The sequence below is a fragment of the Rhagoletis pomonella genome, unplaced genomic scaffold (assembly GCF_013731165.1).
Source record: "Rhagoletis pomonella isolate Grant_MI unplaced genomic scaffold, Rhpom_1.0 Rhpom_scaffold_00013, whole genome shotgun sequence".
NCBI classification, from domain to species: domain Eukaryota; kingdom Metazoa; phylum Arthropoda; class Insecta; order Diptera; family Tephritidae; genus Rhagoletis; species Rhagoletis pomonella.
The window spans coordinates 8,550,283-8,567,235 of NW_023458567.1; the positions used below are offsets into that span (position 1 = coordinate 8,550,283).

Consider the following 16,953-nt stretch of genomic DNA (forward strand, 5'->3'; position numbering starts at 1 on the left):
AAAAACTGCAGAAATTGTTTTGTGTAAAAATCTTATATATTTTTTGTGGCTAAAAAAATATAAGAAAAAAAACGAAAAAAATTATGGCTTTTTATTTTATTTGGTAATTTTCTTAATTGATTTAATATTATTTCAAAGGCAAGTATTGTTTACGGACTAATTTTTTTTAATTGCGCAATACAATTTGTTAATTTGAAGTTTTAAGGCAAGTATATATTTTTTATGAATAGATACAGCGAGCGTCAGTAAATTGTGCACACAAAAATATCAATAAACGCGCGAAACTAGGAGCCAAATATAGGAAAACTGCGGTTTTAGTTTTTCTCGCTGACGTCAGGATCTTTTTGAAGGACTTGGAACGTTCAAAGATATGACTAATTTCAAACATTAGTTAAACAAGAGAAAAGAGAAAATTCTCTGGAATATAATACGATAAGTATAGAAAATGTTCTTTTAAAATTTTATACTTGAAAATTTTCAAAATTTATTTTTGAAAAAAATTATATGCCAAAGACTAATTTGTACACGATCACATCTTCGAATTTCGTCCTTCAAACTTTGTAAGCTCAAGAAATAAAAATAACTAAAATGGCTTTTTTAAAACCTTTCACAATCACGACCAAAAAAATTTTATTTTTTTTTTAATTGTACAAAATTTTCTCTTAAATTTTTTAATTAATAATCTCTTTGAAATTTCTAAGTGCTTTAAAAAAGCCGGAGGTCAGCGAGAAAAACTAAAAACGCAGTTTTACTGTATTTGGCTCCTAGTTTCGTGAACTTACTGTTTTTCGTGTGTTTTGATATTTTTTTTTTTGTATTGGTTTAACCGGGTACATGTTTTTTGTTACTCTAATTGGGCATTTGTTTCATTTTTTATTAATTAATTTGAGGTATTTTCCATTGAGTCGGTAGATGCGCAATAAAATTTGATGACACATTTTTTCTACACGGTTTTCACGGTTGGTGTGTCAAGTGTTTTTTTTAATCAACGAAAAAAAACTTGAATATACCATGTTTCTGTAAATGGAGTAAAAAGTAGAAAATAATATATAAAAGACCCATAGAATTTGTCTCGATAAGTTTTAATTTTAAAGTTTTAACAAAAGTCGTGAAGAATTTATCTATGAGATATAAAATGAAAAGCGCCTACAATAGAAATCAACAATTCCATTACATTTAATTGACAAAAAACGTTGGCCAAAAATTTCTGCTGGCTAGCGGAAACACAAAACTCCAACATTTACTTTTATTTCATGGAAACAGCAAGCATTTTACATCAGAACATGTCGCGCCCTACCTGGAATTACGTACATACATATGTATATCGTAAGCGACATTTTATGGATTTTTTTTGTTGCAAATAGTTTACAAAAACTAGTTACACTAGTTACCGTTACTGGCTTTTCGAAGACAGTTTATTGTCTGGACGCCTACTTTACCCAAACAATGAGACAATTAGCACATAATCTCAAATGTCTTGTCTTGTGTAAACGCAAGTTATACAACTGTCAGCAGTGTCGGAGGTACGTGCGTCAAAGGTTGAGTTTTGGCCAACGTTCGTTGGGTCCGTGAAAGCAAGGGTTGCCAATCTGACGCTCTCTATGCAAACACATACAGTCTACTAAACTGTCAGTTTCATCCTTGAGCAGAACGTACGCAAAGTGCCCATTCTGACGGGGCCATATCTCCTTTCAAATTTCTTACATGATTGATGATTTCGCCTTCGTTTTGTAAAATTGGAATTTTTGCTTCTAATCCGAGGATTAATTAAAGTTTTTGTTAAGCAAGTCTCCCTAAAATGGAAAAAATTCACAGAACCTGTTCTGGTAAAAGAATAAATTTAACTTTTTTTCTCATTTGTATAAAAAAATCGAAAAATTACAATGTGGTTATTTTTTGTGTTTGTCTGGCCCTCAACGCCTCAAATAGCCTCTCAGCATGTTCACGAAGTGTCGTCAGCGCCATCTTACCGTTAAGAAATTAATTTATTAAGATTTGAAAAAAATTTATAGTCATATTAAGAAGCTTGTATTCATTAATGTTGTTGTTTAATTAGATCCAAATGAAAATTAAATAAACAAAAAAAAACACTCCTGTAAAACATCCCTTTTGCCGCTTACGATAAAATCGAGAAATAGAACTGAATATGCAAATTGTTAATTTAACATTTAGGATATGGAAAACGGTACTCACTCTTTTTAATTTCCTTACAATAAGGTAGTTTGCTCCATTGAAATCCGCAGAACAGCCAAAAGCAAACAAACTTCTTGATAATTCTCTAGAAATTCGGTTAACCCCGAAATCTCGATATATCACTTATTATGCTTTTGCTTTAAGCACTCGTTAAACAGCAAAGCATTGGAATAAAAAAAAAAAAATTTCCACAACCAAACACTTACTAGAAATTTTAGCGCGAAAATATTCAATTTTTTTTAATAAATATTCAATTTTATTTTATTTTAATAAATTATTTTAATAAAATTGAATATGTTTATAAGGGCGGAGTAGTTTGTTAGAAGCAAAATTTTCCAAGAAGGCATATAGCAAATTAAAATTCTATGATAATTTTAAGCCAAAATGGCGAGCAAACTATATACCAAAAATTACGTTTCTCCTCCCAATTTTCAAAAGAATAAGTAGTATTTTGTAACTTTTTGGTCGACATTTTTTTTTTCATTGTAGATACCAAAAAATTGTGTACATAATTTTCTATTTTCTCGGTTTTGTGAAGTAGTTTCCTAAATATAAAGAAAACACAAAATTTTTTAAATAAAAAATTTATGTATTTCATTCAGAAAAAATTATAATGCACAGATTTTTATTTTAAAAATTGAGAGGGTCAAACGTCATTTTTGGTATATACACGCCTATTCCGCAACTCTTTCGTATTCGGATTTTGCTACGAATCGTAGAAATAGTATGCTGCAATCCGTATCGTATTTTCGAACTTTCGAAATTCGTAACAATGGCATGCCTAAAATCGAACGAGTAAGAAATTGACAGCTATTTTGCGTAATTTTGTACGCAAACAATTTTGTGTCGGAAGCGAGATAAAAATTAAGCAAAAAGATGTAAGTCGATGTGCTTTTGGAGGAAATATTAGTGGTGTTGCCTAAACAGATAAATTTGCGTTTCCCATGTACATACATTTTCATCCACTGCTTTATATAAACGAACAAAAAAGAATCTCTGTTGTCCCTTATCGAGAAACTTGGGTCCGGTTTAGTTATTTGTACAATGATTTTCGGTTGTTGTGTGCAAACGCATAACCCGAATCCAAAAAATTTTGACATACATGTGTAATCAAAGGGTTATGCTTTTATCTAAAACAAATGTTTCAAATTTCCGACTGCTAGTTAATTAATAAATTCGGTTCGCACTATGCACTTTTTTGTAAATTTCGATGTGGGTTCTGCGCGAAAATACTATGGATGGCGTAGCAGGAGTTATATGCAGAAGAAATGTTGTATACCTTTGACATGCGGAAGCCCTACTTCTCCGGCAACACAGAAAGGAGAATTCTACTTTGTAAGGGTTATAATCCCTAAGCGCGGCCGAAGGCAGAAGCAAATGCAACAGGTGGTGGGCCTAACAAAGTGCATGTTTTCAATGGCTTGGAAGAAGCTGTTATTTGCATTAACTGGATTGAGAATCAATTCTTCAGGCATAGGAGTTCTGGCTTGTGGTTCAACAATTCAACCAGAAGCTGACATAGATGCGCCCATGCTTACTATGCCCGACAGCATAGCCCGAAATCATTCCCATAGCGCGCTCTTATTCCGCAACTATAATTGCAAATGCAATAGAATCCATCGTTTCCTTCAAAAAACATATGTAAAATCAAGAAATTTTTCTATAAACAAGCACTTGATGAGTGTTTTTTTTTTATTCCTTTCCACTTCGTTTTCCTTCATTCAGCTGTCTTCGAAAAACAACTGATAGCTGGCAATGCTGCACATGTTTCCGCAAGGGTTGCAGCATGTGGATTTTTCATTTTTCGTAACGTAGCTACGAATTATGAATTACGAAAATTCGGGTTCTAGTATAAGGGGGATCGTGTGTTCATCATTTTTGCTTAGAATCGAACGTAGAAGTCGAATATGCCATACACTTTTTTTCGAAATTAAATTACTCCGCCCTAATGCACATAGATAGTTTTACACTAGTTTTGGTATTTTTTTTTTCTTTTTTGCTTTTAATGCTTAATATATGGGCATTTCTCCAATGTCGAATGCGACATTCGTACGCATTCAAAGTGAAAAAAAACATATACCAAAACATTATTTTATTTTGACAAAAGGCGAAAGCTATAGCACTTGATTAGCGCTATGATTGGTGCTAAGGTTGATTTTGGCCAATTGTTCGTTTTCAAGATAATTACAAAAAATCAAGCCATTCGCATGCGACAAAAACAGAAGTCGCTTTCAAAGCAAAAAAATCAAACACTTTTTTCAGCGAAACCTGAAGAAATATATTAATGCGACTAATTTTTAAATGTTATGCATTGATGTATCTTAATAATGCTTTTTATTTTATTCAGAAATATTAAGTAGTTTATTTTTTATTCAATTTTAATCACTGTCGCACGCGACATGTCGCATGCGACATTTTGTTCCATCATACATTTTATGTTTATTTTTTTACTTTTTATGTAATTAGACATGCAAAAGATGATTTTAAATAATTTTTAATATATTCAATATATTCATTTTCAAAACCAAAATTATAAACTTAACAAAATATCTTCAATAAAGAAAAACAAAAATAAGTTTATTCATCTTATATACTATGTAAAAACAAAGAACGGAAACTAACTTAACTGAGAATAGTATTACTAATGTCAAATAAAGTTCTTTTAATGGAATATGCAGTCCTAGCTGCTTCTAACTGTTGGCCATCGCAACAAAACGAATGCAACTGGGATATACCTGGAATATTTTTCACTTCCTTCCATTTTTCATCCAACTTATAATGAAGAGACAAATTTTCAATTTGAGCAGATGGCATAAAATACATTTTAATTCCATTTGTGTTGTTTTGTGCACATTGATAAAACGATAGTGCATCTGGTAAAACAACGTTTTTAGATTTTGTTATTTGCCACACTTTTCTTTTAATAACGGCTCCAACTCCATCAACGGCTCCCTTTCCGTGAGAACTAGCAAAAAAATTCCATTCCATATATATACATCCAATTTGTTTAATAATGTCATTCAAGCTTGTCAAAATGTATTTATTTTTAAATTGAGCGCAGCTTCCATCAGAAAATATTAAAATATTTGAAAAATGCCCATAATTTTTTTTAATTTCGATTAAAAGGTTTAAAACAAAAACAAATACGTCGTGTTTATTATGCGTAAGTTTATCGCTTATAACTGCAAACGACTGAGAAGCACCAGTGAACCAAGCTACGCAAGTAAAAATTGTTACCTGGCGGTAGCTGAAATGAGCACTTTGTATTTCGTTTTGGTGCGTCAACCTATAATTCTCGGCAAAATCAATTTGAAGAACGAGCTCGGAAGGCTTTAAGTTAATTTTTGTTTCCTGAAAATATTTTTGCTGAGCTCTTTTTACAAAAAAATGGGTTTTAAATGATGGTAATTTAGTTTCCGTTTCAGTGACTAACTCAGATAAAGTTGAAGTTGTATTTGACAGAGCTATGTGGTTATCTATTTTACGCCATTGTTGCCAGTTGACTTCATCTTCCATATTAGCCAAATATGCAAGAGGAATAAACTGATCTTTTCAATCTGTTCGGCACTTCTTACAGTTACTTGTCATGCAATATTCATTCTGAATATCGCAGCAAACTGCTTTAAGAAATGTTTCAAAATCTTTGGGAAAAGCTGGAATACTTTTCGAGCAGCTTTCCAAAAGAAAGCCGAAATTTGCATGATACATGCAAACACACATATTGTGCGGCATTTTATTCACTAACTGGACATGGCGAGGTCGCATTTTAAAAAAAGTTGATTTGCCTACCTCTTCACTGGGAAAATCTTTTTTAAACAACTCATATGATTCAGACACCGTCATTAACATAAAGCGCTTAGCTACTAATTTGCCTTCAATTATAATGGTGTCTTTCTTTCCCGAAGCTTGCACACTAATATTATCATTCTGATAAAAAGCATTGATGGCATTAATTAGGCTTTCTGGCATGGTTCTGCTGGATTGGTTAACGTTTTTCTTTTCTTCAAACTGCTTATATTTTTTTACCAGGACTTCAAGAACTTTTAGCCTTCTGTGCATGTCTTTTGGCATCGCTTTCTCCACTTTTTTAACAGCTTTCGCCAAGGTTTGTCTACATTCGTAAGGTGCTTTTTGGCTTTGACGTGCATATGACATTCCATTTTCTAAGAGTTTTTGGCGCCTCTCTCGTTGTCGTATGCGATTATATTTCCGTTTTTCTTGAATTATATCTTCTTTGCCTTCAGCCAGTGCTCTCCACGTCTGTCTAGCTTTCCGCATTCTTTCCTTGTTTTTTAATTTATAGTTTTGTAATTTTGTTTCATCATCCTTTAACCTTTCTCTCCACCGTTTACAGTTCGCCTTATTTTTCTCGCCGCCGTTTTTACTCATCTGCATTCAAAAATTTTATATTTTGTATTTACATACACTATTAAAGATATTTTCGAACGAAAATTTATTTTGAATCTGTACATTTTACACTTACGATGTCGCACGCTACAAGCTTTAAATAAGTAAAAAGAGCAAAGCGCTGATTATTTTCCAGCAAAGTTTTGTTTATTTAATTCGCAATAAAAATATCTATTTGTTACTAATATTTGATGCAAATTGTACAAATACCTTCGACTCACTGATAACAAATGGTCTTTTTCAATGTCGCACGCGACATCGAGTTATACGGTAAATCAAAGAAAAAATTTACCGTAATTGGCAATCGCATCGTTCCTTTTACATTTATATTCTTTACATATAAACCGAGATTTAAAAAAGCAAATGTCACGGCATAATATATCTCATCAAGATCATTAATCAAAACAAAACATGCAACAGAAATGTTTAAAACGGAACTTTTGCACTGGTTCGACTTTGCATTCGAGTATTTCAAAATGTGGTATGTACAAATGTAAAATTTGTTTACATTAGTTACATTTGATAGATTCCCTATAAAAATATGTTAAAACAACATAATTTTATAGACTTTGAGTTTTTTGGCTTCGGTTGACATTTCTGTGGAAATGCCGATATGTATTAAGCATAAATAGAGCTTTGGAATTGCACAATTACCTAAGCCGAATTTACTTTGCAACTAACATTAGCAACACTTTTAACTTAATTTATTTAAAAATAAAAAAGAGATTTTGATATGTACACACATAACGAAATATTTACTACAATAATTTTTCAATTTCTTGTAGTATTTACTTCAACTTTTCTAGCGTGGCACAGATTTTGTTAAAAACTTCCGCTTCCTCTTAAAACATTTTCACAAGGCAGAAAATTCCAGCAGCGAGCAAATGACTTGGCGTTCATGCTGCATACCACGTGCACTTGATTAACAAAAACAGTTTTTTTCTCGTTATAAAATCATAAAAAATCCCTCTTAGCTAACCAAAAAATCTGGCAAATCCTTGACAAGTTATAAATCTGAGTTGTGTCGCATACAAATGTTGTCCCAGCGGCCGCTAATTGCATAGCCTTTAAAGTACTTGCATTTGCTGCAACACCACGTAGTTTTTAGTTCCTGATGTACGCACAAAGAAATTGAATATACATACATATGTCTGTCCGTCGGTTAGGTTTAAAACGACAATATTAAATTATGCTGCAGAGGCTGCAAGCAAACAGGCGGCTTGAGATCGCCACAACACCTTGCGCCACCATGAATATATTTTTATAATACTTGTTGTTGCCACCATCAAGCACTTATTTGCATTTTAGTTATAAACATTTGCTATGGCTACTGCTATATATTATTTAAAAAAAAACACACACACACACGATTCGTTTATTTAATTAAACAACTCATTTCCGGTAGAATTTCATTTGACACTTCAACTACTTCCAGCAAAAGATAGCACTTGATTTATTTATTGCCAACGATGGAGAAGTTGTGCGTACTCGATGAGAGCTATCGATTAATACGCTGTACAGAATGCGTACACTTTAACGAATAGATAAATGTATGGAAATAACTAGTAAATGGAAATCGGTATAAAATCAAATGCAGCAGCAACTACAAAAACAACAATAAAATCAAAGCCAAACCAAACGACAGAGCGTACATGCATGTGTGTATAGTAAGATATGAGTATGTTTGCGCGTTGTTAGGAACGTCAGACGACTTAAGAAGTTAGTGAAATTGTAAGAAATAAATTCACAGTCAAAATAGCGGGGAATAATGTTATACATACTATGTGTATTTAAATCGTAAAAAACAGTAGATCACCAAATGTATAATACTTGAAAGTATTTGAAGTAATTGAGAATGAAATAAATTAACTACCTCAAGGTCATATGTATTAAAAAAAAGTAATAATAATAATATAAAATACAACAAGAACATTACAGTGAAAAACTATTTATGGGAGTATTTACTAATAAAACACCATTAAAAAATACATTTAAAAAATAGAACTCAACAAAAAGTTTCTTTGAGCTGCATTTATAGTGTTATTTACACAAAATATACACGAAGGAGAATACAAATAACAATTACATACATACATATTTGTATGTATATTATATGTATTTGAAAAAAAATAAATAAATAAAACAAAAAATAAAAATTTACAGTACTAAGAACAAAAACTAAAACCTTGAACAAATCTCATACGAATAAGTTTTTTCGAATGCGTTTAGTCTAAAAAGCGGTTAAGTTGCTATTGAAATAAAACATTTCTAAATTTACGTATACTTTATATTCCTATTAGAATTTATGTAGCAAAACAAGTAAAGTGAAGCAGTTTGGAAAGATATTTGTAATGGTTAATTAAAGTACACTCCATCCACATTTTATAGAGCTCCAATGCATACGAAATATATTGCCACGTCTGACACGCTTTTAAGTGAAATTTACGAAAAGCACATAAAAATTCGAGTCAGCAAAACCAAAAGGCTCTCCAATTATGAGAAAGAAAACAAAAATAAAATAGAAAACTAGCGAAAATAACTACATACAAAATTTCTACGTCCAAATACATACATACTACACATGTAATTGTCAATAATACGCAAAAATTTTCACAACATTTATACACACCATACGCTCCGAAATAAACGTGTAACGAAAATTGATATACGAGAGGCTAAAATACGTACTCGACAAAATCAATAAATACAAATACGTTTGTACATCGAAAATAATCAAAACAAAAAGTTGCAGGAAGAGCAGAGCTAAAGTGAATACCCAACAATCCCAGACGCTACAGATGAAAAAAAAAAACAGACAGCCAAAAATAGAAAATCCAACAACCATAAAGTAAATAAATTTTGAAAAATAAAGTTCATAAATTAAACTTACCGAAACATTTTCTACATGTGGCAACCCATCAAAAGTGTAGATCGTCAACAGTTCATGGTCTGCGTTTTAAAAATCTAAATCCACAAAAATACATACCTACCTGCTTAGTGAAATGCCAAACTGTACTGTACCGTTAGTATACCGACAATTATCTATCAAAACAACTAATCAACTAAATATTTACTACATGTTTAGACCAAGCTAAGGCCCACTCAAATGTCACTTGTGGAAACCAAACAACAATATATATTAAAAAATAGCAAAAACAATAACTGTATATGTATTAACTCATACCCGTACATATTTACATACATACATATAACATATATGATTAATTATTATCATTATCATTACTAAAAGGCGCAGCTGCAAAAGTAAAAGCGCAATTCATAATTGTCAAGCAAAAAACACAAAAACATTAAAAAGTCTTAATTGTAATTAGATTTTGTGTAATCTGTAAATGTCTGGAACAAATTAAATTAACCACAATATGGAAATGTACTAATAACCCTTACATACATAAATACAACATTGCAAGCAAAATTAATTTGAATGTTTACAACAGTGGACTCGTAAATAAACAAAAATGTATGGAAATTGTATTGTATTTGCAAAAATTTATTTAATAAAATTTATGAAAAATATGAATATTATTTGTACAAAATGTTTTTATTTACAGCTCAGAATTATCGTAAAAGAGAGCAATGAGTGTGAACGCGTAAATATGGTGTGTGCCTGAGTGTGGAAAATGGAAATAATTTTGTTTCTTTTTACGAGTAGCTACAAACATACTTTTGTAAAATAAATCGATCGTTTTTATTTTCATATTATTTTACGTCTTTTCATTTTAAATATTTTCATCCTATTTCATTTTATTTTATTATCTTATTTTAGTACACATTTTTGCTAAAGGGAACCACCTCCAGGATATCCGCTTTGTTGACAAGTAACTTTCGCTCATGCGAGCCGGGAGCCGGAAAGTGGCAGCTGTTCAATTGACGGCAGGGTTGTATTTCATAGAATCCAATAAATTTTTCACGCAACAGCATAGTGGCAGCATCAAATGTGGAACATAACAAACCGCTAAAGCTGAAATTAGTCGAGAACGCAGAACGTATACTTAAACGCAGTCTGTATACGCAGAATTTTGTCGATTACTGGAGCCCTCAGTGTTGCTTACTACACTGTTGCCACTCATCAATGTCTTTTCATAAACTTACCCTTTCAACTACAATTTTTCGTGCTATAATAGATTTTAGCTAAATATAAACTACTTAGTTTTCAACAAAAACCTTATTCAATAGTAAATTTCAAATATTTTAAACATAATTTGAATAAGAACTTATATCTTTTTTACCATCTGTAAAACTGACGAAGTGGCAACCATCTAAAGAAGGAGAAATCAGCTGACACGGAAAAATCTAAATTCCGCAGATTTCTGCGCTACGGGCTACAACTACAGAAAAATTCTGCGGTGTTGAGTTTTAATTTACGTGGCGCTTGGGTAAGACAGATCGTGTCAGCTGACTCGGGTTTACGTACCGGTAGGTTTACGTTCTTGACTAATTTCAGCCTAAACAGTTGATTAAAAACAGTCGGAAGTGGTGGTTGCGTTTTGGCAGCTGCGCTTTGTTGTGTGGTTGTACGTACACATACAACCGATATAACTAATAAGCGGTTGTAATTTATAACATTTCAAATCAATAATTAAACTTGTGAAGTTGTGAACAAGAATTGTTAAAGTTTGAGTGCAACGTTAAAAAGTATGAAAATTGCTAATTAATTTGATTTGTATACATGTACGTAGTATTTGCAAAATGGTGCGGTTATGCGAAAAATCGATCAAAACAGTGGATATCATAGGAAAAGCGTTAGAAAATAGAATAAAAAAACAAAGCGGAATATAAATTTAATAGAAAATATTTGTATGTAAATACTGAACACAATTGTTCTTGCATATGAATGGGAAAAGCGCTGTAGTGTACTGTGTACCTTAATTGTTTTTGTTGTGCTTTCATCTTCTAAAAGTAAATGTGTTCTAAATAGACAGATGCGCGTACATACATCTTATGTGCATCTACATAAATTCATAGCTGTACATATGACTGGACAGTATGTACACTAGGGCGCATCTCTCTACATACAAAAAAAAAAATCGGTACTGTTTTTTCAGCAGAATTATAAAATGCAATATCTATATTCTAAAATTATTAAACGTTTTTATGCAGACCGTCTAAGTTGATTTTTTTAAAACATATTTTTATTTATAAAAAACTAAATTTTATAACACCGCACAGTGGGAAATTTCGACTGATTTGGTTTAAAAAAGTCTAGAGTAGTCAATTTTTAATTGCATTGAATAATTTTTTTAATACTTGTAATGAATTTTAGAAAAGATTATCTAGGCTCGAATTAAGAAACAGAGTTGTAATTTTATCAGCAAATGGTGGAAAACGCTAAAATAAAAAAAAACATCAAACTCAAGTATTATTTTTCTTGGTGAAACAATTTAGATTTTAAATGTGTTAAATATATTTTCCGAGATCTTTGAACTCGATTCTGACGATATAAATAATCACGAAATTCAAAACAACCGATTCAATATGTCACACTTTATCCACAAAAGTTTTAGATAGCATCCACCCTTATTGGATCCGCCATTTTGAATTTCAGAATCTTAAATTTGTCACCAAGAAACATATTACTTTTTCACCATCTAGATGCTCTAGGAATATTTCTTCATCAAAAAGAAAATTTTGAAAAAAAAATTTCGCTTACGTTATTTTGGCGGTTAGGGCTCGATATGCTGATAAAAATCAAAACCTCTTTTTAAATCGGGTATTTCCAACCTTTTTGAACAAAATCAGTCGATAATTTTATACTGTGCACCGGTGTAAAAACAGCACGCACATTGGGACTACAGCGGCCAAAACGGACTAGCGAATTCTGAAAGGCCCATTACGCAGATTCATACCAAAATTTAACTAGCAGAAATCTAATAGAATTTTTACTAAAAATGGTATTGTGAATGTATTTACTTTAATTTAACTTGCTCTGTATGTATGTATCTAATTATGCATGTAAGGGGCAAATCTTGCAATCGATTTTTGACCAACTCCCCGATGACTTAGAGACTTGAAACTTCACAGTTGGCTCAGAACCAATATGAAATATAAATTAATCCGATAGATGGCGCAGGAGTCGAGATATTTGAAAAAAACCGTATCTATAGTCCGATTTGGTTGATATCCACTAAAAATTTTGCCGATAGGTGGCGCACAAGTCGATATATTTCGTTTATATTTAGAAAACTTGCTTTAAAAATATTTATTTTTACTATTAACTTATTTGATTTTTAAAAGAAGGAATTGATTTAGAAATTAAAAAAATGCGTTTGTTAAATTTAGTACTTATAGCAAAGGCATATTAAACAATTAGAGCAAACAGAGCTGCGTGCATTTTGTTTTTGATTTTGTACTCTATAATGTCAAAAAAGATAAACAAACTCTGACATTTCTACGCAAAGTGTAAACAAAAATTAAAATTCATGGAGCACATCGAAAGAAAAAAATCCAAATTGCCATTGAGTTGTAGCCAAATAAGTTTTGTACGAGGTGGGCATCGTAGTGAGAAACTCTTCATTATCTTTCCGGATGGAAAATTTTGGAGTAAACGAGCAGGACACACCAAATTTCATCAAAATAAATTTTTTTAAATTCATTTCCATTATTAACCGATTTTAACGTTCTTTCCGATATATGCTTTTCTCGTTTAAACCAGCATATACTCTGAATTTCATAAAAATCGGATAGCATTTACCATATCCGCCCACAAGAGTTGTGGGCGTGGCAATTCGTCGACTTTCACCATTTCCCACATTTTTTTATTCCTAGGTGCAGAATAGAGCATTTCAGCGAATTTATGGTACGGTTACTACTTTTGGCCGCAGCTCACATGGGAACGTCCCACTGTACGCTGCAATCCTCCCAACTGGTGGCTTTATTATTTTTCTTTTTTAATAAACATGTATGTATGTATTTACAAACATAAATGTATGTTGGACCATCCCTTCTAACACCGCGGCTACACACGCCTCGCCGGTCGTTTCCTTTTTGATTGAGTTCTTCTACATATTGCCCCTAATTACTTTATGTGCTTATGAATTTGCTGGTATGTTTTATATTATTCATAACATAATTTTTTCTCCTATTATATTGTATGTATGTTTATGCTTTTATTCGTACAGTTCCATCTTTTGAAGTCTCCAACGTATTATTTATTGTTGAATCAACTGCAATAACAACATCGTCCACCAACTGTCAACTGTTGCTGGACGTCATTACGTTCCAATTGAATAATTTTGCTTTTAGTAGATTATCATGAAAGCGATTGTATGCTAAATTCTTTATTGTACATATGAACATACATATTTACTTATTATGTACTTCTACATAGTTACAGTCACATGAAAAATATTTATGTACATATGTATACATGCCCATACACACATGTATGCATAGATCATCAACCGGAGTGTCGCGCCTCTCTATGGAATTGGAAAAATGTGTAGAAATTACTTAATCGGGAATAACTATGTATGTACTTACTTGCATTTTCGTTTATACTTAAGTATTAACGTTCATTAATATATTTTCTTGTTTGTACCAAATTTTTCTGGGGCGTGTGATCCATACTGCAGCACCGTTTACGAACGAGTGATGTGGTAGAAGTGATAACTGAAAGTTACCGAACTGGTGTTTTTAGAGAATTTGGTAATTTTGAGAGAATTTTATAAACTTATGACCTTCGGGCCTTTTCATATATTTTCTTTAACTGCATCTACAAACAAGGCTATACTTAATAAATTTTTTATGTAAAATACTTCCAAATAGTTGCTTCACCATATTCAAATGCAATGTAGTTAAGATATATTAAGGAACCATTATAAAATTAGGACCATTTTGGGATTTTTAACTTTCTGATATTTTCTGTGATTAAAAAAAGGCGCTGGACGCCTTCGTCTTGGTCTGCAGGCTGTATCGGAGACACAGCCGCTAAATTTAAACGTAGAATACGTGGTATGGTTAAGAGCACATCCAAGTCAAAAACGAGAGCACACACTAAGAAAAAAATATCGATAACAAAAGCGATAATAATATCGATAACAAAATCGATAAAAACATCGATAACAAAATAGATAAAAATATCGATAACAGAATCGACAACAATATAGATAAAAAAATCGATGTCAAAATCGATAGCAAAATCGATAACAAAACCGACATCGATAAAAATATCGATAACAAAATCGATTACAAATTCTATAAAAAATTTATTAAAACATCCATAACAAAATCTATAAAAAATATCGATAACAAAACCGATAAATTATCGATTATTATATCGATAAGTCCCGCGAATTCCGAAAACCTCTAAAATCCCGAAATAGTCCCCAGATTGAGTCTGCCTTTATCCTTTTCTCTATAATTACCTTTATTTTAATATTTCTTCCTCTATCTTCATCTTAACTTTTATCGGTATCCTCATCCTAATATTTTTCTTTATACATATTTATCTTTGTTTTTACTTGAATTGTATTTGTATTTGAACAAATTGTCCTTAAGATAGCCCCAGTAGAAGAAATCGAATGGATTCAAATCTGTCGATCCAGCGGGCCACGTGAACTCTTACTTCGTGCCCGTAGTGAGCAGGGCACCCGTCATTTTGCAGCCCTAGTCTTCGCCGCAGGTTTAAGGGAAAATCTTCTAATATATATAATATTGGAAGCCGTTCCTGCAGAAACTCTAAATAACTGTGAGAGTTGAGCGTTGGCGGCAGTTCGACAGGTCCCAATATCTGACAGTTAAAAATACCTTACCATAAATTTATTTAGTACTGATAAGGAACTTTTCTCATTCCGTGAGGATTGTTTATTTGCCAACACAAAAACGTGTCTGTATGGACTAATGTTTCATAGTACGCGTAGATGCTGCATTTGTCCAAACCGCCTTCAATATCATGCCATACACTCCTATACTGTACTATTTTTTAACATCTAGTCCTCGTTGGCCTCAACGCCGCATGCTGTTAACTACACAAGGGAATTTTCTGCCAACAAGCATTTTTTATATCTGCAACTCATTGCCGCTAAAAGGTTGTGCGCGAATGCATACAAGGCCTTTCATTTTCATTCTACCCGTAATAACTAAAGTAAAAATTATTTATGCATGGCTATAAAATAATTGCAATTTTACTGCATCAAACTTTGTATATATCTGCGTTCGTTTGTTTGCACATACATACATGTATATGTATGTTTCAGTGCTGCAATAAAATCGATTTTTCCTCTTAACGCAGGAAACGTTAATAAAAGTGAGAAGGGAAAATGTAAATGGAAACCGCAACTTCGTGACATATAATGTAAACCGCCTAATAGAAAAGTGAAGCGCAATAAATGCTAATGAAACAGCTTTAAACAACATTAATTAGTGTTAAATGTATCAGTTGTCAAAACACAAAAATCGAATGCTGCGCAAAATAGAATTAGTAAACAGTGCGCTTAAAAAAAAAACAAATTTTCAAAAGTAAACATTAAAGCGCAGCAAATTTAATGACGAGCACAATGAATCAGTATTCCATGGCACAAACTGCATTTATACTCACAGAACTAAAGACCGCAAAGTCGTTTTAAAATTTAAACTAAAAAATAATATTTGCGATGCATTAAATTAAAAAAAATACAACGCGCTGAAATAAACGTACAAAAAGAACGCTAAAAAGTAAGTGCACAATGTATTAGCAAAACCGCGATTGACGAGTGTAAACATAGTGTAAACACTAAAACAAAAAAAAAAAACAAAAAATAAATAAATTGCAATTGAAAAGTGGTACAAAAGCATTAAGCCCAAGTAGTATGATAATCCTACGCATGGGAGTGAAAAGTTTGCAGCGCAGCCCCTGTGCCCTTTTCACGCCACACCAAACCAACGAAGATGAAATGCATTGTTGTACTACATTAATGTGGCGGTACCCATTAAACGGACGCGAGCATTGTTGTCAACAAAGCCAGACGCAAGGGCGCACAAGTAACTAATTACAAATCAAATAGTTAAGTGAAACAAGCGATTTACTTACGACTGTCAGTTGTCAAAGTGCACCAAACAACAAACAACCAACCCAAAAAATAAAAACGGACAAACAATAAATCAGCAAATCAATCATATCGTAGTAACAACTAGTCGCAAGCAGCCGCTCCAGCGCAAACTGTCCGCTTGGCCAAAGGCTCCAGTTGATGGTGGTGTTCGCCTTCCCATGATGACCTCGTATTTTGAATTGTTTGCACTGTTTCTGCTGCTTATGTTGCCATTTCCGTTCTTCTACGAGAATAGTCACATATTTCGTTACTACTTCAAGTTTTTCATCTACTATGGCATTGTGTCGATAAATTCCATCATTTTGATACC

The 16,953-nt window shown here is 32.3% G+C and overlaps 1 protein-coding gene across 4 annotated transcripts in view; it reads left to right on the top strand.

Annotated features, from left to right (window-relative positions):
* Window positions 1–11,085: 11,085 nt before the first annotated feature.
* LOC118748723 (1-acyl-sn-glycerol-3-phosphate acyltransferase alpha) overlaps window positions 11,086–16,953 on the top strand; it is an 18,554-nt gene continuing 12,686 nt past the window's right edge. For 2 of the 4 annotated variants that reach the window (XM_036483375.1, XM_036483372.1), the window contains exons 1-2: window positions 11,086–11,253; window positions 15,848–16,934. In XM_036483375.1, coding sequence (XP_036339268.1) covers window positions 16,802–16,934 — 133 coding nt within the window. In that variant the 5' untranslated portion in view covers window positions 11,086–11,253; window positions 15,848–16,801. Of the gene's footprint in view, window positions 11,290–15,847; window positions 16,935–16,953 lie in introns of all 4 variants that reach the window. The other 2 variants (XM_036483373.1, XM_036483374.1) reach the window with 2 other exon arrangements.